This window comes from Varanus komodoensis, unplaced genomic scaffold, assembly GCF_004798865.1.
Source record: "Varanus komodoensis strain SLA01 unplaced genomic scaffold, ASM479886v1 scaffold26, whole genome shotgun sequence".
NCBI classification, from domain to species: domain Eukaryota; kingdom Metazoa; phylum Chordata; class Lepidosauria; order Squamata; family Varanidae; genus Varanus; species Varanus komodoensis.
Window position 1 is genome coordinate 9,602,455 of NW_025335684.1, and position 23,660 is coordinate 9,626,114.

The 23,660-nt window shown below is 49.5% G+C and overlaps 1 protein-coding gene across 1 annotated transcript in view; it reads right to left on the reverse strand.

Moving 5' to 3' along the window:
• Nucleotides 1-23,660, reverse strand: part of XYLT1 (xylosyltransferase 1) — a 127,070-nt gene that overhangs the window by 6,428 nt on the left and 96,982 nt on the right. The window contains exons 7-10 of the mRNA XM_044433280.1: nucleotides 20,807-20,983; nucleotides 17,828-18,090; nucleotides 16,325-16,520; nucleotides 4,117-4,450 (exon numbers count right to left, since the gene is read on the reverse strand). Coding sequence (XP_044289215.1) covers nucleotides 4,117-4,450; nucleotides 16,325-16,520; nucleotides 17,828-18,090; nucleotides 20,807-20,983 — 970 coding nt within the window. The remainder of the gene's footprint in view (nucleotides 1-4,116; nucleotides 4,451-16,324; nucleotides 16,521-17,827; nucleotides 18,091-20,806; nucleotides 20,984-23,660) is intronic.

The window sequence follows — 23,660 nt, forward strand, 5'->3', positions numbered from 1 at the left end:
TAATAATAATAATAATAATAATAATAATAATAATAATAATAAATTTCAGTGTGGTCTCCTGGCTATAATGTTGGACTGGGACTGCGGAGATCTGGTTTCTCATCCTGCTACAGGAATGAAGCTCATTGCGTGACTTTGCGCCAACCCCCGACTCTCAGCTGAACCTACCTCACAGGGTTGTGGTGTGGATGACATGGACGTGGAGGGGATAGCCTAGGGGGTGTGGTGGAGTGGGATTTGGAAGATCTGGGTTCGAGTCCCCACTTGGCCATGAGTCTAACTGGGTGACTCAGAGCCAGTCATGGACTCTGACTCTGAGCTACCTCACAGGGTTGTCGTTGTGAGGATAAAATGGAGAGGAGCGGCATGTGTGCCACCTCCAGTGCTTTGCAAGAGGAAAAAAGACACGATGTAAATGGAACAGACTGTTGTGTTCTATTTCTGCATCAGTCCGCTATTTTTTAAAATGCACATTTATTTGTATATGCAAATTTTCCTTAGCAAACATATTGTGCAAGCTTAATGTATATACACTAAGTCTGGTTCACAATATGCCTTAATAGATTCAATTTGGTAAGTAATTTTTGAGTCAAACCGCATGCTTGTCCGAACTGGAAACCAAGGAAAAGGGAGCAACCCGAAGGAAAACCTCCTTGGTTCTCCATGCAATTGCAGCTTTGGCCTGTTGGTTTAAAAATGTGAACCAATCAAAGGCCATCCCTCCCTAGCCCACGATATGTGGGGACTGTCTTTATATTTCCAATTGTTCATATCAGAAATGATCAATAATGCTACCAGTCCCCCCTCTGTCACATGGTCCTGTCCCCCTTTTCTGCATGATGCCCTAAAGGTCTGTGGAAAGGAAGGAATGAGTCCAAGTTGTTGAAAAGGGACACAGACTCTGGTTCGATCGCTCGCTCTGTTTGGTTCAGTCCCATTATTATTTTTCCCTTTCATAAGGACTGATTACAGTGTTCGTGTAAGTCTGGAAGTGGATCTCTGACGGCTGGGGAGCTTCCTCTGTATTGTTCACAAGCAGCTGACAAAGACGGACCTTTCGGTGCCTCGCATTTTCAGACTGTTTCATGGCATTTTTCTAGCATTAAAAATAACTTTAAATAATATGAGGGATGACAAAGTGACAAATGCTAGAAGAAACGGCTGAAGAGACTTTATAATTATCGTTTTTCTGCATGGAGCATAACATTACATCTCAGCCGTGAAGTCTGGGGAGGCAGGACGGGCAAGATCTGGTCGCCTGCACTGAGAAAGTGCTTCTCGGCCTCTCCTAGAAAGGAAGAAGAGCAGATCCGGTGGCGCATTTTGCTCGTGCCGCGGGCGGGAGAGCAGCAAGGCGGAAAAGAGTGCAGACGGTCCTCACACTCAACGATCCTTTGCAACTGGCCTGTGTAGGTTTACTGCCACTGATATTGGATAGAACCCAAGAACTTCCGAAAAGCCCTGCTGGATCAGGCCCAAGCTCCATCTGGCCCAGCGTTCCATGCACATGGTGGCGCACCAGCTGATCCTCCAACCAGGAGGGGTGCAAGACCTCTGCCTGCCCAAGCTCCAGGGCAACAGCGGCAGGCAGGCAGGCAGGCAGGCAGGCCGCCTCTGGGGCCAAGGGAGCACATGGCCAGCGAGGTCAGTAGCCATGGGTAGCCTCCTCCCTCGTGTCCAACCCCCTTTCAAAGCCATCCAGATTGGTGGCCATGGCAGCAAATGCCACAGTTTAACTATGTGTGAGGAAGCACTTCCTTTTATTTGTTTAACTTGCTTGCCACCCCCTTTATCAGTCCCACACCTCCCACCAGCCAGCTTCATGGGATGACCCCGGGTTCGAGTGTTATAGGAGAGGGAGAAAAATGCCTCCCCCTCCACTTTCTCCGCACCGTGCATTATTTTAAACACCTCTCTTACCTCTCCCCCACCACTCACCGATTTTCCTAAGCTTAGGAGTCCCAGTTGCTGCAGCCACTCACACAGGAGAGCTGCTCCAGCCCCGTTATTTTTGTTGCCTTTCTCTGTACTTTTTCCAGGTCAATAATATCCTTTTCCAGGGAAGGTGACAGGAACTGAGCACAATATTCCAAGACCGATCGCACCAAAGATTTATATAGCCATTGCCTTTAAGTCACTGATTGCTTTTTCCCCGTACTGGTGTTGCTAATGCCTTTCTAAAGCTATTCAAATTAGTGGCCATCATTAATTTTGGTGGAGAAACACTGCAAAATTCCACCTCAAGGACTTTTGGCATCCACCACTAGAGAGCTGAAAGGGGCTGAGCTGGGTTTTTTTTTTCATAGCTGCCTCTTTTAAAGCATGCCATGATTTGCGTATATATTTTTAAAGGCATGGAAATTTGCATAACTTCTGGCTGCAATTTGTTTAAATGCCAGGTGCAATGCGTGTAAATTGCACACATTCTGAGAATTTCTGGGTATCACAGTCATAATTTCTGCAGATTTAAAAAAAAGTGGCCCACTTTAGAAGCCAAAGACTTGCATGCTAGCTTGACTCATGTCAGGGCAAGTGAGCACCAGTGGTTTGACTGGCCAGAATCCAGGGGGCCCAGCTGCCTTATTTTGACCCCCCCACAAGTGAATTTCTGGCATACTGCTAGCTTAATTACACACTATGTGAAAAACAGAGGCACCTGACTCTGCAAAACCCGAGCTCATTGAACTTCTCTAAATTGCATATGGAAGCTTGTTTGGGCTTGATTCTGTAACAGATTGCAAACTTAGTATTTCTGTTTTATCATGAAAATTGGTGCATATTTTCAAGTGTATTTTAATGGTACCAACCAATAGTGCTGACATTGTTTTCCCATTAGTTAAAGCACATGTGTGCATTTTTCAGGGTCATTTTTCAAATGCAAGCATGCTATCAAACACATTTCTTTTGGGCCGCAAATCACATGCAAACACAGTCCAGAGCCGTCAATCTTCAGAAGGCCTCGGCAGTTTGCTGAAACAACAAGACCCCTTGGGTCACTTCCAGCCAGCAACTGCCACAGGGAACTGTCCACGGTCCTGACAAGCTTCGCCTCCTCCAATTCTGCATAACCAGATATGGCGCTGCCCTTCCAGGGCGCACCACTGTCTTCCTGGGAGCCTTGGGCCAAACTAGGCTAGACTCACCCCCTCTTCTGGTACGGGCTGAGCTTTCTGCCCCTCCAGTAGAGGTTTAATTTGTAGTCACCTCTCCTGCTAGATCCCAGTCCTGCTACTGTTAGTTTTGCTTAAAGGACTTCACAAGCTCCATCAGTTTTAAAGGAATGCTGTCATGACCAATCTTAGCAGGGTGGTAGCTGAGAGCTATAAAAATATTGCTGCTGACTACAAAGTATCGTGCACCAGGAAGGCTGCTATTATGCATGTGTGTGCATTTTTCTGGTAGCCAGGGAGCCAGCCAATGAAGTAACTATGCTCTGAAATTTGTTCTATTTATAGTCTGAGCTGTGCTATCCTGTGCATTATGTTACATTCTTGTAGGGGGTGGACATTTCTACTCCACTGATAAACCTGCAAGTCTAGATAATGCTTTGGGCAGGATTCCATTGTCTAGGCTTGAGATTCCAACATGGGGCCGTAATATTGTCTCAGGTACTTTAAGTGCAGCTTGGAGGTTTGGGGTCCCTTGTTCAACCATATTTATAGCCTGGATTTTTCCTGCAAGGAACCCAAGGCAGCTCATATAATCCTCCTCCTCTGCATTATATCCTCACAACAGCCCTGTGAGGTAGGCTAGGCTGAGCAGGAGTGGCAGGCCCAAAGTCACCCAAGGAGCTTCATGCTGAGCAGGGTCTAGGGCCCGGGTCTCTGGTCCAACACTCTGACCAAACACCCATGCTGGCTCTCAAAAATGCGTTCACTTCGCATTGCATCCGTGCAGTGTCTTTTCTTCCTCCGGAATGAACCTGCCCCAGATTACTTACATGCTGCTTATGTTCTGTGGCCACTTACCAAGCAGTCAATAGGAAAGAATTAAATAGCTGCTCAGCTCTTTGGTTGAAGTCGTGGAGAGTTAGACATGTTAAACTTTGGCCGGATGACAACTTGCATGGCTATTCTATTCAAAGATATTTCCTCTATCATGAGCAAAGTTACTAACCTTGCCTGAGTGCTTGCCTGTTGGAAAACGTCAGAGGGGAGACCAGGAACTTGGTTTCGGCCACAGGGACCCAGTGATGCAGGATTTTAACTGTCCAGACCCCAGGCCGGAGGGGCAGGTTCAAAGGTGGCTTGTAGTGAGTAAACTCTGCCGTGGATTCGATGAGGATGTCGTATGTCGCGGCGATGATGTTCACGGGGTCCACCCAGATGACCGTGACGGTGACGTTGGGACCCTTGCCCCACTTCTGCATGCCCACCGGCTCATCCATTGGTCCAATGAGTCCACCAAAATTTCGGAAAATCCTTTCCTTTGCATCCCACTCCGTTCCAATCTGAAAGCCGAGGAAAGGAAGAAAGAGTTGCTCATTAAGGGATGACGAAAGGATCAAAGAAAATGCACCAGTTTGAAATGAACAGATTTGGCTCTTGAGAGGACTGTTGCAAAATTGACGGGCACCATGCAGGGCCTTCTTTTGTCCTGCATCTCAGCGCTTGGGGAAACTGCTAGCAGAGACACGAAGCAGAGATAAAGGGTTGCCAAAGGAAAGAAGAGAGTCAGCAGCTCCTTTCCCTCTGCGTGCATGCAATGCAAGACAGCTCTCTCTGCCTTTGGCCGGAGACTCTCTCTCGGCAGGCAGAGCTGCTCCAGAATAGTAAGCGAAAGGGTCGGATTTCACCCTAAGTCCATCAAACGCCACTCAGACCTGCCTCTGAGGATGCAGAGCACAATCCGACAGGACCGGCGCCCCCACCTTGCTGCCGCTCTTCTCTTCCTAAGCGCCTTTGGCAAGAGCCAGGCAGCCTTCGAGAAATGAGAGAGAGTTTTCTCTCCTTCCTTTGGCTGTGAAGGCCTCTCAACCCGCCTGGTGTGGCTTCCTCTTTGGGGGTGGTGGCAAGAGCAGAGCACTTGTGAACCTGGTGCACCGTGGCCTCTGCTTTCCCTGCCCGCTGCCACGCCTCCTTCCTGCCCTTTCCATCCTGGGGAGGGGGATTTGTGGCGAGATTTCCCCCCAAAAGACACAGCTCAGGGTTCCTCCCTAGACACGCCAACCCAGGGGTTGGCAACCTGCTGCCCTGCAGTCCTTTTGCACTCCACCTCCCAGCAACCCCAGCCATCAGGACCAATGATCAGGAAGGATGGGTGTTCACAAAAGAAATGCCCAAAGTGGACTTCCCAGAACTGGGATGGAAGTCTCAATAAAAGCTTTTATTGCAGCAGTTCCAGTAATTATCTATACGCCTTTACAGTCCCAATGAATATCCACAGTCCACTGATCACAGTCCAGTTGCCAGACATCCATCAGCTCATGAGCCCCTCAGCAGAAGATGCTGCTTTCCCCGGGTTTAGCGCCAGTAAAATCACCATTCCAAAGAAGGCAGGAGTCTGCAAGGTGACTAATGCATCACTCCCAGCGAGTTTACTGCAGGCTGCTCTGGATTAAAAACAGAGGAGTTAGTTGCTAAAGACTGGACGCTCAGTCCTGGCAGGAATCAGGTCCCGCAGCGCTCTGCTCCTCACCCCCTCCTAGCTCATCCGTCAGAGGAGGGCTGGTGGAAGGGAGCTCTCGGCCACAGGCTCCTCACGGCTGGGTGGGGAGGCGACACCCTTCCCACCCCTCTCAGAAACAGAGTCACGGCTGCTGCTCCAGCCAGACTGGGGCAGGTGGCACAAGAATAGCCAGGGAGCGTCAGAAAGGCCCTGCTGGATGCTGATCACACAGCTGGCCAGCCAAATGTCCTAATGGTGGGACTTCCACCTTTAGGATGTGTGTGAAATCGCTCTCTTCCAGGTGTGTTCCTGGTGCACACAGGACTACGACCGCTGATACTGGTGACGGTTAGAGCCAGATTGGCGTAGTGGTTAAGAGCGCAGGGCTGGGACTCAGGCAACCCGGGTTCGAGTCCCCGCTCAGCCATGGAGCCAGCTGCGTGACTTTGGGCCAGTCACAGACTCTCGGCCCAACCTGCCTCACAGGGTTGTTGCGGTGGGGATAAGGCTGAGAGCAGTAAGCTGCTTTGAGTTCTTAAAAGAAAAAGGCAAAGTATAAATCTAGTATAGCATTGGTGGCCTTCTCCTCCATGAATTTGTCCAACCCCCTTTCAAGTCATCCAGGTGGGGGGCCCTCAGCATGATCTCTGGGAGAGCAACCCCCCTTTCACCGATGCGCTATGTCAAGTGCTTCCTTATTACCTGTCCTGAATCTCGCAGGATCCACCATCATGGGAGAGGGAGAAAAATATCTTCCTTTCCATCCTATCCCATGCTTACAGCACTATGAAATCCTCTCATATTCACCTTTTTGCTAAGCTAAACTGTCTCCGACTTTGTGTAATCCTTTCCCACAGGAGAGGCATTGTTCCTTCTGGTCATCCTTCCCTTCACCTTTTCCAACTGGACAGTGTCTTTTTTGAGATGAGATGGGCAGAACTGTACACATATACTAAGTGCAATTGACCCCAAGATTTCAGTTGCAATGTATGGCTGTGAAAGCCGGACCATAAGGAAGGCTGAGCGCTGAAGGATTGAGGCCTTTGAATTGTGGTGCTGGAGGAGACTTCTGCGAGTCCCTTGGACCGCGAGGCGATCAAACCGGTCAGTCCTAGAGGAGATCAACCCTGACTGCTCTTCAGAAGGCCAGATCCTGAAGATGAAACTCAAATACTTTGGCCACCTAATGAGAAGGAACAACTCACTGGGAACAACTGACGGCAAAAGAAGGGGACAGCAGAGGAGGAGGTGGCTGGATGGAGTCACGGAAGCAGTCGGCATGAGCTTAGGTGGACTCCGGGGATGGTGGAGGACAGGAAGGCCTGGAGGAAGGTTGTCCATGGGGCCACGATGGGTTGGACGCAACTTCGCAACTAACAACAACAAGTACAATCCTGGCAGTTTTATTTTCAGTTCCTTTCTAATTATACCTGATACAGAACTGGCCCTTTTCGCAGCAGCTGCAAGCTCTGCCACATGTCCCTCGAGGCATCCGCCACCACCCCAAGATCTCTTTCTTGGCTGGTCACCATCAGCTTGGATCCCACAAGGACTATGCGAACTGTGTTGTCCCATAACTGCTCACATGCAATGGCACTGAATGCCCAGCCTTTCAACCTGGAGAGATCCTTTAAAGTTCTCTGTAACCCCCGCTTTTTGTTTTAGACACAGTAAAGATCATCTTCTTTACGCCATACCACAAAATATAGGATCTAAAATTATACCGAACTAAATATTTCATCCCAGCCACTAACCTATAGCATTCTTCTTTTTTTAAGCTTTCAGAAAAAGGTCACCTCTAGCGTCTTGAGAAATCCAGCTCTTGCCTTCTCCTGGTTGATATGCTTAGCATATTTTCCATGCCAATATGAGCGACTGTGATGCCATTTCTAATAGTCAGCACCAACGGATGTTCAATTAAGAAAACACAGTCTTAAAAAAGGAACACGTTTCAGCTTACAAACATTAATTAGGGAGAATGATCTGTTTGCTGGCTTTTCTTTTGAAAGAGAAAAATCCAAGATTGGTTTGCGACTGTTAAATGATACTGATTAGGAATACCTGGTTATTAAATTTCATTTAAAGTATCATCTATATTAAAAGATTGCCCCAGATAAAAGTCTCTAATTATTGCATTAGAGTAGCTACTGCTGAAAGAAAGAGAGACAGACAGAGAAAGGAAGAACTCAGTGACTCTGAATACAACACAGCAGTTAAATCTGGTAAGACAGCAAGAAGAATTTCATACCTCCAAAGGGTCTTATTTACCAGAGAGGGTCTTTATTTTCTGACTAATTTGCTCTTATTTCCTTCTTTGTACCTTCTGGGGATGCCTTGATAAAAGCTGCTGTGACCAAAGAGTTGCCACTTTGGGGATCCAGCTGCTTTCTAGAAGCCAATGTGGCTTCTCTTCCTGTGTTTTAGGGGATCAGGGCCAGTCCTACTATTGGCCAAATTGAGGCAGGTGCCTCAGGCAGAGATACGTGGAGGTGGCACCCAGAAGCTGCAAGAGAGAACAGTGACACAACCCAAATCCCAAGAGTCTTCAGGTGCAGATTTTAGACCATGATGTATTTGGAAATCCATTGGCGGGGGTGGGGGGGTGCTGGGGTGGTTTATACTGTCCAAAAGACCCTAAAATAAAAATAAATAAATAAAAGGCGGGTCAACAGCCTCTAATTTGAGATGCTTCCTCAAATGTAACTGTTGGGAGAATTTGGGTAAATCCTGTCTGAAAAGCATTACTCCTGTGTGCCTTTGCATTGTGGGATCAAATCCTGCCTTCCTTCTCAAAACCAAGCTGTCACTGTTTAAAATGGCATTTCCCTGCTCCTTTCTCTCACCTTTAGCTGTAGGCTACAGTAGGCCATTTTAGCCCAAATATACATTATAAATAGTCATTGTTGGAATTCAGTTTACAATAATCTTTTGCTAGCCCAGAGGGCTTCATGTGCCCTGATCATGCAGAATGTTTAGAGTCGAGATAGGGGTCTGAGCTTATCATGAATAGTGTCTAGTGGCTTGAATTTGCATGTCTGAGCAGACCTGGAGATGGGTTCAAGTTACTCAACTAAAGTGTCAGTACTAATCTCATTGTTACAGTGTGATTGACTGACATTTCTTTATCTGTTCTGTATGTGATGACCTCAGAATCTTATTGTAATCTCTGCATTCTGTCATCAATTGCCCTGTACCTGTGTACCTATAAATGCCCTGTAAGGGTATTGAAGCTTGGCAGCAGAGTTCACCTCTGCCTGCCAGGTAATGCATGCATTATCGTGAGTACCGCGGGAACCCTGGGGTAATACAATAAAGCCTCAGATGGTCTGGACGCTTGGTCTTTCCCACGAACCCGAGTTTTATTCCCTCTTCTCAAATTGAGATTCCGGGATTCTGACATAACAAAACATACAAAGAAGGTACTTTCATTTCTCTCTCTTCCCCTTTCACGCTACCACAGCAAGAATGCATGTTCTAGTTTAAGACATCCGCAGCCAGACAATGATGAATATGAAACTAAACCCCAAATGCCAGGAGTTCCCAACCCCCAGGATGTGATAGGATCTACTCCTGACACTCGCCTTGATAGAGCAGTCAACAAACTCTCATTCAGTCCCAACGGCAAAACTGGTGTCCAACTAACCCAAATCTCCTCCGTTCAGCAGAAGGCTGGATATAAATCACTTCTCAGTGTTAGAACCAGAGCAGAGGACAAATTCTATACCACTTTGGACAACTTCCCTTTTCTTATTATAGCCAGCTATTTCTGGTAAAAAAATGCTAGTTCCATTGTCAGCTATGTTCTCCTTCCAGGCTGCAATTCCATGCATGTTTTGACAGAAATAAGTCTCCCACTGTTGGCTGGAAGGATGCTGGAGGTTGTACGACCTATTTTTGCATAGGCTTACTGCCTCTGTTACTGTCAGGAAAGCCCTACATACCACATGCATTTCCCTGATCTTCCAGCCCCTGGGCCTTCCTTTCGTCATGGAAAATAGTTGCAGGGGACTTCAGGTTGAGTGAAGGATCAAGGCCAGCTATCTAATCCTTCCCTGCCCGGCAGTTTGTGCGCTCAAAATTGCCCTGCAGCATCTCTTCTCCTCCGGACTTTTCTGCAGAAAAGCAACTCTGTACGCATGTAGGTGTGTGCCTGCCATTTTGAGCAGATGAATGGCAGGGAGAGGAAAGCAGTAGCTAGTCCCTTCCTGCTTCTGTGGGTGGTCTCTTTAAGTCAAAGCCACTAGTGCTGTTTATAGGATTAGAAGAAAGAATGCAGGAGTTGGTATGTGGCAGGTGGGGGAAAGAATGGAAGGAAGGGAGGGCTGGTGTACAGAACAGCAGAATTATGGCGCTATGGCAAACAGGAGCTACCACAGTGGTGTTCGGGCTCTTGCAGCCTGAGGCCAGGTTTCAGAATCTCGGATGCTGCATTCCAGTGGTGGGTGAAGCCAACTACAAAAGGGGAAGGCCAGAAGTGACAGCGGGTGAGGCCAACAGTCCTGGCTTACCGTAGCTTGAAGCTTTGACTGCTAGTAACTAAGATGAAGCAGGGTGGTTCCCACCTTTTAGAATACGGTGGTGGAGGGGGAAACATGCAAAGGCCAGGAAACCACTGTGCTGGATGAGCTCTACCAGAAGAGTGGCACTGCGCTCAGTAAGGTGCCACAAGCAGCGCTGCGAACTTTCCCAGCATCCAAAAGCCAGGATCATCTTTTGGAGCCAGGAGAAGGCCTTGTGGCCTTCAGTTTGTTTAAGAGTCCCAGAGAGAGTTGCCTGAAGTGGCTTTCCCCAAGTAGATTCCTTAGATAAGAGCTGCTTTTGTGGTGAGAACAGAAACTGTTGGCTTCACTGAAGCGGCTTTGTTCCTTCCCTGTCACCCAGGAATGTGTGTGTGTGTGTGTGTGTGTGTGTGTGTAATTCCTGTGTATACTGACAGCTTTTGCAACAGGGGGAGAGGGGAACTTGATAAACCTCTGGCAAGAGGCATTTGCTTTCAATTTAGGGAGAGGAATTGACATGCTGCTTGTCCAGACAAGCTTGGGGGCCCATTGAGCGACTCTTGGCCTGTTCAAGAAACACTTATATACTGCATCCATATTTTACTACTGCGTCCAATAGACTGTGCATCATCTTTGACACAAGTAGCATCGTTTCATCCTGTGTATCATTGCATCTGCAAATGACGTAACTCGGCTGGAACAGGCCAAGCAATAAACAAAATTTATCGGTGTAATAAAATCACCAAACAAGTTAGTGGTTGAAGGAAAGGGACTGGGGATGGGGGCTTGGTCAAACGGAGCCCCCAGGCCGACTGGATTCGGCCAGTTCAAAGCCTTGTCTACAATTTGGCCTGATCATTTTTCTTTAAGGAATTGGAGTAGTAGCTAGAAGTGAAACCCCTGTCAGTCTCTAGGCCCTCTTCAATTCTGCACTCCTTGGGTCCGATATTTAGTCCCCGAGAGAGTCTGCTCGGTGGCATTTCTCCCCTCTTCCAAACCCTCCTCAGCCTCTGGCTCAGCTTTGCAACCTGGCGTAGCACCACCTCTTCTCCTCATGCCTTCTTGGACTTGCACTTAAAATTTGGCCGAGATAAATTATGCCTTGATTACCAGTTTGTGTGTCTCATTGCTCACCACAAACAGGGACCATTAGGTTCACACTGCAGACACTAATTGCCTGCCGCCTAGTTAATTTTGTTCTCTGTGATGAATTGCAACTGCTAACGAGGCCAGAAACAAACTTTTCCAGTTTCACTGATGCCACTTAATGCAGAAGTATTCTTCAATTAAAACAAGCCCCTTGCTTCCTTCTCCTCTTTTGAGGTATCCTGAGGTCAGCTATTCCAAGAAACAAGCAAACAACCAAGTGTGCAGACGCAAGGATGCGGAATCTCAGGTTTGGGGGGCAAATCTGTTGTAAGCCGCCCCGAGGCTTCAGCGAATGGAGTGGCATAAAAATGTTTTAATAAATAAATAAATAAATACATACATAAATAAATAAATAAATAAATCTGGCCAGCCTGGGGGCAAATCCAGCCTTCTGGAGCATCCCAGATGGCCCCAGCCCCCTTTCACCAGCAGGATGGGGGCTGACTATTCTCTCTGCTGCCATTCTAAAAGGCTGAGATCCTTCCATTAAGCCTAGTTGCTTGCACTAAGAGCTTGAAGCAAAACTCGCTGCTGTTTTTAGTCCCTTTGGCCTACCGCTGGGATGGTAAGAGGCGATATGATAGAGGGGTTTAAAATAGTGCATAGCACGGAGAAAGTGGCGAGGGAGATTTTTCTCCCTCTTCCATAGCACTCGAACTGAAGCTCTTCCCATGGAGCTGACCGACGGGAGGTTTAGGAGAGAGAAAAGGCAGGATGCTGCCTATCGTTAAACGATGGAATTCACTGCCGTGGAGAGTGGTGATGGCCACCCATTTAGACGGCTTCAAAAGGGGGCTGGAGAGATTCATGGAGGAGGCGGCGATGCCGAGCGACCCTGCGGGCAGCTGGTTTGCCGCTGTGTGTCCAGAGTGCTGGACTACATGGACCTTGGGTCTGATCCACAGGGCTTTTCTGATGTTCTTCTGAAACAGGATCTGGCCCTTCGCTTGAAAGAAGGCCACTGCACATGGTATAAAGATGGGGCAAGGTTGACCCGTGCTTGTTTGCAAGTTGAAGCCACATGGAACTAACCTCCTGCGCAAGAGATGGGTCCTTCTCGCTTGGCATCCTGACCAAGACGAAGACCTCGCCCGGCTTTGCCGCTTGAGATTCTTTTAATGGGGACGGTCAGGAACTGGCCGGGGGCCACATTCATGGAAATTACGACAATGCTGGAGAGAAGCAGAATGCACCCAGGGCTAGCGCGAAGCACGGAGAGGCTTCTCTCCCCCATCTGCTTCCCTCAACCTGGCCTCCTCCAGACTACAACTCCTAGCAGTCTTGCCCATGGCGGTTGGGGGTTGAAGTCCAGAACAGCACGTGGAGCCCGTGTGGTGCAGCGGCAGGCACGCTGGAACAGGGCACGGGGGACTGCGGTCCTAATCCGCCATGGAGCCGGCTGAATGGCCTTTGGGCCACTCAGGGACTCTCAACTTCACCCAACTGACAGAGTCATTGTGAGGACAAAATGGAGAAGAAGAGGAAGAGGATAGTGTATGCCTCCTTCCTGGAAGTGGGGAGAGCCAGAATTCACAAGTAATTCACAAGTAAAGAAATTACATTTGCAAGTAAAGAAAGAATATTAGGAACCCAGAGCACCATGCGTGATAAGCAAACAGCCATTGCTCTTCAATTTTGAAACTGTCAAGTCTGTCTAAAGTTGCGTTTGTAGTTAGCATCCCTTCCTTGCTAGAAATGAACTTAGGAAATGGAAATCTTTCTGTGCAAAAATAAAACATGGAGAAATTTTCCACCCCATACCGCTGATTCTTAATGGGGAGACGTTAGGTAGCTGGCCAACGGATCAGAACACTGCCAAGCATTAACTGCACGGCACCACCAGCAATTAGCCAAATTAGACGATCCAGCATTAAAGAGACTTTGCTGTGTCTCTTTAACGAAAGAGTAGACATGAAACAGCAGTTTTTGCTGACTTAGACACAGCTTCACAGACACAAATGTGAGACAGATGCCAAAGAGGTTGTTGAGAGCTGGTCTTTGCCTCAGGTTCCAAAATGGAAGACAGTCCCCTGAAAATCCAATTCTTTTATTAGGGCTCCACAGGTAACGGAACAGTTTGAGCCCTGAACAGCCTTCTACCGAAGAGAAAAGAGAAGTCTCACGCAGAGTTGAATCCAAACTGGGAACCATCCTGTGCTCCCTCCCTTTCAGCGAAGCTTCTGGCCCCATCCGCAGGGTGGCTCTTGCACGAAGGGCAAAGCCCCTTCCGTGCAGTGGCTCATCCCTTCCAACACCTTTCCTCTGGGTCGAGGGCTGGGTCTCGCACCTGCTCCTGCTTCTTCTGGAAGACCCTCTTTCCCCTTCCAGGCTGATTCTCACGCTGGGACTTCACTAGGCACCACTGGAGGTTCATCAAAGGCTTTTTGCTCCCCACTGCTCCTGCTCCTGTCCCTCGCCCCCCACCGCCACCGAACAGTCTGCCCACCCTTTACGGCACAGTGGTGATTCGCCGATGGGACATTTTGGGGTGGTGCCCACAGCAATGCCTCAAATTCCGAAAGGTGCCCATGGGTGCAAAACGGCTGTGGGTCCCTGGCTTCCCCACGTGGAGCTGAACAGTCAGCAAGAGCAAAGAAAGGTATGGGGGCACCATGGGTTGCCCATGCAAGGGGGTGGGCTCTGGAAGTCGCCTATCGAGGCCCATCCCCAATAGCGACTGGACACATTTCACTGCACCAGTGGAAAGCCAGCCTTTGCCAACTTGGTTCCCTCCAGATGGCTTGGATTAGAATCCCCAGAATTTCTGTTCATGGCCCATGTTGGCTGAGGTTGATGGGAGCTAAGTCTAAAACATCCAGGGAGCACCAGGTTTGGGAAGCCTGACCATTGTAAGCAGAACCTAAATACTTTTGTTTCGGATGTTATCTTCCAAGCATGCCTTTCAGCAATGCGAGGGATGACTTTCAGGTCAGCAAAACATCAGAAGAATTGCAGATCCTGAGAAATACAGCTCAGGTGACATTCATCATGACCTGAAATTGCAAATCAATCCACAGGCTTCTCAATAAACAGAATAAGGCTGACATCAATCTCCTTAACTGGAAATTAACATCTCCAACTTGTTACTTGTTCCATCCAAAACCCTGGAGCCTACACCCAAGCCTATCCCAGTTGCCCAAGAATTTACAAAAATCGACCAAGCAAGGGTATAATGACCATGGGAACATTTGTTCCATTAGTTGCCCGAGCTCTAACTGAACACTGTGATGTAGCGGGGAAAAATAAAAAAGCTGTTATTATTTCAAAGATGCCAGTCTGTTTATTTAATTTCGATACTGCCCAACAGTCGAAGCTCTCTGGGTGGTTCCCAACAGCATATTCAAAAACACCATAAAATAGACCAATGAAAACCTATCAAAACCTCATAAAAGTCAGCAATACAAAAATCTTTGCTAAAATCATTCCACCTCAGACAGGCGGCCCCTCAGCCCTGTGCAGAGGAAATCTCCTTTCCAAAACATTGCTTCTTGCCCCTTTAATGACTCCTATAACATGGGGGGGCACGTTTTCGGTCTTGGGGGGGCGAACACAACCTCTCCCAGCTGCAACAGATCTTGGTCTTGCCCCAGCAGCACCTGTTAAGGCCCTGATACCTCGCAATCATGGTGGCTGAAGAAGAGAGGAAACATCTGGATCCAATGAAGCCAAGCAGGAGCTGCTTCATTCCCAGAGTGTCCCGAGGGTTTGCTCCTAGGATGCTTTTCCTCCCCTGCCCCATTTTATCCCAGCTGCAGGTGCTCGGGGCTGGGGGCCACCCAACAGAGCTTGCAGGGACGGCTTGTGGCTCTGCATCACCTTTTGACGCCTCTCCCTGATGCCGCCCTGAGTCCCTGATAAGCAACCAGGGATCTCTGTTTCAAGAATACTGGCAGGAGAGGGGGCTTTGAACTCCCCTTACTCTAGGCCAGCGGTGGCAAACCTTTGAGAGGCCGAGTGCCCAAACTGCAACCCAAGACCCACTTATTCATTGCAAGGTGCCAACACTGCAATAAAACCTGAAAACTGAGGTTTTAGTTTAGAAAAAGCACCTCACCGCCAGTCCAAGCAAATATCTATCTATCTATCTATCTATCTATCTATCTATCTATCTATCTATCTATCCTTGGCAGTCCACTGACTGGTCATGCGAAAGCTCAGACGAGTCATGGGATCGTGGCTTGTGGCATCACCGCCTGGTGCCGCTACTCCGTTCCGAGCATGCGCATGGCCCCTGTGTGCGCTGTTATCAGACGCTCGACTGCTGGGGCGATGCTGGGGTCACTTGGCTCGCATGCTGCCAGAGAGGGCTCTGTGTGCCTGCTGTGGCTCGCGGGCCATAGGTTCGCCACCACTGCTCCAGGCAATCCAGCAGCAAGGTGCTGCTTCCTCACCACCAATGAGAGAAGGGCATTGCCTATCTGATCCTGACCTTCTGATGATGGCTGGGCAGGGGGTGGCAAGGGGGTGTGAGCAGGGGCCCTCCGTGGTCTGCAGATTGCCCATACTTGGGGGCTAGAGAGAACGGTGACCATCACGGGCTCCACCAAAGGTGATCCGTCTGCACCACACGCTTCTCGGAAGCAGCGCGATGGAAGGTTTTACGACTGCGCCCTTGCACGTTTTTTGTGTGGGGCCTGGTGCTTCATCTCTAGCCTAGTAATTGAATATTGATTGCTTTTTATAGCGTGGTTTTATATTATATTTATTAGATGGCACACAGTTTTATTTATTCATGTATTTTATTGCTCGTGTGTCTTGGAAATATGATTAATGCCTTAGACTTTTTTAATGCAGAAAGTACGGCTGGTTCATTCCGTCAACTGGCATCTGGCTTGTTGCACATCGAACTACAGGTGGAAGCTCACCTGGTGGAAGGTTCCACCATCCCAAAATGTCTTTGCATGCAGAAAACCTGCGGGCCCAGTGGAATGTTTCTAGTCTAGCCTCCTCCTGGATATGCAGGGATTTGAGGGGTGGGTATGAAGCAGCCTTGGATGAGCAGTCGGAAGCATTGTGGGGTTAAAGAAAGGCAAGTATCTTCAGTTTAGAAGGTGGAAAGAGGCCCTTACCTCTGAGAACTGCAGTCTTCCGAAATCGCTCGGTGGACTGGCGATTTTAAACACCTTCTTGGGCATCACCCAGGTCTCCAAGGTCTCCAGCTTACTGGCAGCCAGATTGGTGGCGTGATGCTTGATGAGGAACCCCTGGAAATGATCTGCGAGGAAGTAGAGGTGGACTGAGACAGGATGGCCCATGGGGTAGTAGCTGGAAGACACAAACACGGGTTGGGAAGAGGCTAATTAGCCGTGGAGAGAGACAGAAGGGGTCTCACCGCTACAGGGGCACCGACGCTCGTGCGACAGGGATGGCCCACGCTCACCAGGAGGACCTGCCAGGGCCAGCTCGAAATGGCCCCTTGCTGCTCTTAGTAGCCTGGCAGTGCTCTGCATGGGCGGCTGGCACCGAGGCATTGTGGGGGAACGAGCAACCTGTTCCCAGAGGCAGCCGCTTTGCAAAAGGGACCCAGGGCAGGCATCCCGGGTGGGTCCTGCTGGGCCCCAGCGGCCACCCCAGGAGGCCAGTGCTGACACGTGGCCCAGGCTCCATCGCTTGCTGATCTGCAAGGGGAAAAGCAGGCCTGGCACACGGGAGTCCCGGCCACCTCTGGAAGCCAGAGCCAAGTCTGGGGACCTTCTGTTCTAGGCCTCAGATCGTTAAAGGATCCATTTTACAGAGTGGGGACCATCCGTATGGAAGCCAATGGTCTCTTAACAGTCCGTGGTTTGCATTAGCTGAAGGCCTTAGGCGGAATTAAAGACGCCACCAGCTGCACAGGGAGCTTGCTTTAAGGCATCGAGCAAGAGCAGCCTGCAGGGGGCGCCTCTGGCATGCCGGCCCTTGCTATCTCTGGGCCCTCGGCTGCGAAAGGCACTCTAGTTGGCGCGGAATGTGGCTGTCAGCTGCACGGCCTCCGCGACGACTCTCCTCCTCTTCCTTTTCACACTGGCAGCCGCGCTGACAAACGCACCGCGTGCGGTGACGGCATGGTTTGCACAGGGGCTGTTGGCCCCTTCTAACAAAAGACGCACCCGGCTGGAGACAGCTATAAACACTGCTGCTTTGCAGATGTGCGAAGTCAGAGGGGGAGCGATGAGAGGAAGCGGCGAGAGAGAGACCCCGAGGTTAGGTTTGCACACTGGATCGCTGCAGTCGAAGGGCACTTGCGGAAAACACTATTAAAACAACGTTCAACAAAACAGGCGCCCCTGTGCTCAGAAAGTGCCCCTGCCACACTGCCAATAGCGGGCCTGGCAGCAGCCGGCTGCCACCCTTGGTATGCACAGGGTGTCGCATGTCCATTGCCAAAAAAGAGGGCCAAAGAGGACACCAAAATCTGCTCATGCAAACGTATGTATGCAGATTCACATCGGGAAGTTATGAATACAACAGAAGCGCATCTCACATAAGAAGGATGTCATAGAACCCTAGAATAGTAGGAGCACTAAACAGCACCTTGGTATATATGCAGGCTGGAGACTGCGGATCGCAAGGGGGCGCCTGTTTGAACTTACCGACAGCTGTTGTCGCTCTCGGCGTGGAAAGACGTTTCTGCCCTCCTCAAGCCCAGGCGGGAGAAGGAGTGGTACATCGTCAGTGCCACGTCGCTGAGGCTGTGGGTGCCGTCCGGCTCGTCAAAGACGTTCTCCCAGTACGACCGAAGGCCCGGAGTGCCCGAGGGGTAGTTCCCGTACAGGTAGTAGTCCAGCTGGCCGATGATTTCTTGATTGACCACGGCTTCGAACTTGCGTGCAAAGAAGGTTGGTCTTGCGGTTTGCTGTGCGGTACGTTAAAGAAGAAAATGGGCAGGTGGACTCGCTTCTGATGACAAAATACAAGACTTTCACCTCTGACATTGCTCACACTTAGGGCTGCGGTGAATCTCCAAACCTCAGAGCGGAGATCCAGAGGTCTGCTGTGTCCTGCCAGCGTTCCTCGGGTGTCCATGCCCTCTTTGACTGACCGGTCTTCTCCCCTGACAACCCACCATTTGCTGGCTTTCAAGATCCATTTCACAGATTGCACCAGAAAGGGGCAGAGTAAGTGCTCGGGGGAGTTCCTAAACTTACTGCCGAGTGGTTCTTCTTTGAGCAAATCCGTCACACACGTCCCGCAGAACAATCCTAAGCATGTCTACTCAGGTATGTTCAGTGAAGCTTTCTCCTGGGGAAATGCCTTAGACAGGTCCAAAATATTGGGACAAACCAGCCTCTTCTAACTTAGAAGTCTTATTGCCAGAAACAAAGGGGAGACATTATGACCTGTCGATGCTGTTCTGACATTACTTTTATAGCCCCGCATTCTTCCTCTTGCAACACAAGGCACATTATGAGATGTTAACGGGAGGCTGGTAAATGGCCAACAGTGACCGAGGTTTCAAGTGGATTCGCTTAAATGTGCTCCACTCGTTCCCAGGCAGCCACTGGGATGCTGTCCTGCTTTACGAGCTTCTTTAATGCCACTGTGCTAGCTTGTAAAAGTGTCCCTTTTATTATTTTCTTCACATGTTTATAAGGCAGGCCCTTGGAAGGGCTCACTGAGCCTCCTGGAAAAGCCAACAGCACTATAAACCTTGGCTCGCAGAACTTGCTCCGGGCGTGTTCATCTTCCCTGCTTTTGTTGCCAGCCTGTTCTTAACCTGGACCAGTAATGGCGACCCTTTTAGAGACCGAGTGCCCAGACTGCAACCAAAACCCACTTCTTTATCGCAAAGTGCCAACACTACAATAAAACCCGAAAACTGTGGTTTTAGTTTAGAAAAAACAACTCAAAGTCAGTCCAAGCAAATATATATATCTCCTTGGCAGCGCACTGACTGGCCATGCGAAAGCTCAGACGAGTCGCGGTTAATGAGTTGCGGCTCGTGACGTCATCGGCTGGTGCCGCTACTCCTTTCCGAGCATGCGCATGGCCCCTGTGTGCGCTGTTATCCGATGCTCGGCTGCTGGGGCGCTGCTGGGGTCACTTGGCTTGCGTGCCGCCAGAGAGGGCTCTGTGTGCCTGCTGCGGCATGTGGGCCATAGGTTCGCCACCACTGAGCTAGACCCTTTCTCACCAGGAAAATAGGTTTACTTTAAGGGAGGGATCCATGAACTCTTTTGGTCTGGAAGCTGCATTCCAGAGGTGGGCAGAGGCTGAAGACAAAGGAGGCAGCACCAAACATCCCAAAACACTGCCGACTAAAGCGGAAAGCTCTTCCTGCCAGTAACTCAGCTCTTGGAGACGGATTCCAAACTTTTAGAATGGGTAGGTCAGTGTGCAAGACCCGGGAAAACAGCAAAGGGTGGGTGGTTTGGAAAAGGGGGCAGGGACAGGAAGGGGTGTGGGCAAATCCTCAGACCTGGATTTGGCCCCAGGTCTGAGGTCCCCCAGCCCTGATTTTAGATCTCCAATTTCCCCAGTCTGCCCCTCCTGCGCACGTGTGACAGGGCATCGTGCCACATGGAAGCCTGCAGGGTTCCTCTGATTGTACTGGACTAGAACTCCCAGCATCCACAACTGCTGGGAATTATAGTCCAACAGATCTGGAGGGCACCAGGCTGGGAAGCAGCTCCTGTGCCTGAACTGGTGGAACCTGCAGCACCCGCAGGAATCCCTGCAGCTCCCCGTGCTGTCGCCAAGCTGGACTGCTTCATCCATAGCTGTGGTGGACCAAGACACCGATCTCACAATCATGTGCGAGATCTCGGATAGGAACACAGGAAGGGGCTGTTATACCTGGTTAGGTTATAAAGCTGCTAACTCTGACTAGCAGTGGCTCTCCAGGGTCCTAGCCAAAGAGTGTTCTTGCCATCTCCTACCTGGACTTTTCAACTGGAGATGCCAGGAATCCAACCTGGATCTTCTGCATGGCAGGCACCTCCTCAACCACTGTGTCCAGCAAGATAACACAGACCCGCAGGTGCTGGCATAACCTTTAGTTAGCCTGGCCCTGGTACAGGGAGAATAAGCGCTTCCACTGGAATTAAACCGGGCTCTTTGCTTAGATGAAGCGCATTACTTCTTCCCTATTTGAAGAAAGGGCTATGAACGTACTGTAAACACACATGGTTGGTGTTGAAAGGCCCAAGGTTCCATTCCTAGCCTCTCCAGTTAGGGTTTGGAAAGACACCTGCTTGCACACCTGGAGAACCTCTGCCTGTATAGAGCAGGAGTCCTCCTGATGGTTTGGACTACAACTTGCGCAGGTCCCAGCCAACATGGCCTCTGGTTGTGGATTACAGAGGCTGTAGTACAAACCATCTGGAGTGTACCAAATTGCCTTCCCCTGCTACACACGATACTGACCTCGACTGACCATGCTCAACCAGATGCCTGCCAGATGGTTTGGAATACAATTCCCAGCAGCCCCAGAAAGCATGATTGTGGGATTATGGGAATTTTAGGGGAAAGCTGAGCTACAGCCCGATGCTCTACCAGGCTTCCTAATTGTTTGTCTCTGCCCCATAAGATGGGGCCTCCTGTGGCAGGAGACAGAACAGGTTGGAACTCACTTGGAATCGGTGGAAATCGGTGGGTTTGAAGTCATTTGGAGAACAGCCACACCAGTCCACGATGTTCTTGTACTGGCACTTGCACCCCAGCTTGCGGTTCCAATTTGTGATGCGCAGATTGTTGTCCACCATGGAGTCACAGTGGGGGCTGTTCTCCAGGACGGTGTGGAAGAAAGACTGCAAAAACAAATTCCACAGTGCTTTACTATGTCTCCGAGCAGGGGAGCTCTCTCCTCACGGGGGTCTGGGTGGCCCCTCTGGTGGGTCTTTCTGTCAAAGATTCTTGGTGGCAGCGCTCAAATGGTGGAACGCCTTCTTGAAAGAGGATTAGTTGGCCTTTTCTCTAGAATTTTAGGTGGACGGTAAAAATGTATCTCAATTAATTATAGCCTAACTTTTTTTTATCCCTGCCAGGCAGATAGCATATACCTTGTTCTCTCAATCTTTATCCCCCAACAGCCCTGTGAGGTAGGTTAGCCTGAGAGTCAGGGACTGGTCCAAAGTCTCCCAGTGAATTTCATGGTCAAATGGGGACTAGCCCAGGATCCCGAGTCCTGGATCAACATCCTGGCCACTGTGCCACAGTGGCTTTCATCCTGTCTTTAATTTATTTTAGACTCCTGCTGCGGCAATGTCTCTTTTAGCTGAGTTGCTTTGTTCCCTTCTCAAGCTGTTTTAATCATTTAATCAAGGCCAGACCGAGCGATGTCTGGATTTTTAAACATCCATTCCAGCTGAAATTTGCAACTTTTGGCCTATCCTGCTTTCAAGAATGGACTCAGCCTCTCCCCATTTCCCGAACTTGTATTTGCATCGGAAAGGATGCGTTTATGCAAATGTGCAGACCTCACTGGCCTGTGTGCATTCTCATAATTTAGCCTAGGGGGAAAATGTGCTTTTTCAGACCATCTTACTAATTTCCTTTTTTGTGTTCTTACTTGACTAAATTTGCATACAATTCTGGAAAATGAAAAACTGGTTCACAAGTCTGTAGAAGCTGCAGGACCTGGAAAAATCTGGGCTGCCACAGAATCCACGAAATGTCACAGAAAATATATCTCATCCAAATAGGCTGTGGAGTTCTCTATCCTCCAAGACAGGGCTACCCAGAGGGGGAGTGAGGCAGAAGCCTCAGGCGGCAGATCCTGGGGGAGCGTGCAGACTGGTGGCAAGCGTTGGAGGACAGAGCGGCGTGGACCCCACTCGGCCTGCTCAGCACCCCAAATGCTGACCTGGAGACGCAGAAGGCTTCGCTGCCAGTCCTGCTGGCCCCTCTCCACGGAATGGGGATGAGCAAATCGGGAGCCATCTTGTCCTCGCCTTAGGCAGCCAACATCCTGGGGCTGGGCTTGGATTAATCAACTGTTTTGTTTTGTGATCTTTCCTTCTTTGTAGCTTTTAATCTTACAAGCCAGAAGGTGAAGCAGAAATTCCACCCACCCACCCACCCACACACTCAAAGAGACTCAACACCCAGTGGCAACAACTGCATTTGAAGTGTCTGGATCAATACTAGTGATATTGAAAAGACAAATTCACATGGATCAACTGTGGGGAGGGATTGGGGAAGGATGATGAATTAATGGGTATTAATATAGTTGTGTTTTATTTTGCTTTGGTATGTGTTTTTTGGAAAAGGAGATAAAAATAATTAAAAAGACTCTGAACTGGGGTCCAAGGAGAAGGACACAGCACTAAGTACACCTGTCCAATGTTTTGCTTTCAAAACAAAGCTCAATCCTCACTGAATTTCTCTTTTGATGGGGAAATTACAACATGTTGTTAGCTGGAAATGACCTCACACTGAAACAGGCAGCTCAGCCCTATGGCAACAGGAAAGACAATCTGTCTCCTGCAGTTATTTCCCAAACAATTAAGTCTTTATCTGCCAATTCAAGGCAGCGAGGAATTCTGATTGGGGCTTTCTAATTATATCACTGCAATTCCAGCTGCTGTGGAAATCCTGTGTAATGAGGACCGACAGGTCCGGTGCTACCGCAGGGCAGTCTTGGCACGGAGACTGTTCAGGCATCCCCTCCTCAACAGAAGAGAGGAAATACATGCCTAAAAGGAGAAAGGAGGAGATGCAGGAGGTGCGAAGATCCTGCCTGGGTAACGATGCATTTAGGAATAATTCCTATAATTTAACTTCGGACATGTACGTACAGGGCTTGGGACGAGGGAGACGTGTGTCTCTTTTACCGTTTCCTTCCAGGTGAAGTTTCAACACCAACAGTTCAACAGCAAACTGAATACCGGCAGAGCACCTGCCTCCTGCACTGGAACGAGTTGGGCCATATTACTATTTAACTAATAACAACAGTTTCTAAACGTGCATCTATACAAAGAAATCAGCATGTGCCGCTTCTATGCAAATCTTTTGCTTTCTTTTGGGCTGGCAGATTTCTACTGCGGGGCAATTCCTGATGGTCGCTCCTGTGGGGAAGTCAGCAATGGGTACTCTGTGTTGCCTGCATAGCTTGCCATTGGCCGTCCAGCTGGAGGCCCAGTGGCTTTCCCTTCTGCGGGATCTCGATCTTCAAACGGGAGCTGGACTGGCAGCGCTTCAGACAGAGGATGTTTTCAGAGAACTCCCCTTACACAGCCCCTGAGAGAGGGCAGTCCTCGGAAGATGAGGACACAGGACCCCTCCTCATGCATCCCACGTGGGTTCTTCCTTGGGTGGGCATGCTTCCACGATGCTGACCATTAGCGTTTCTCCACAAATGCCCCGGAAGTTGGCTCGATTCCCAGACCAGGGTGTGGAAGAAACACGGCCGCTGCTGGCCGCCCAGCGGGACCAAGTTAAGGCGCCTGCTCCCTCCCAAGGGGGACTTTTCCGAGGACCCTGGTG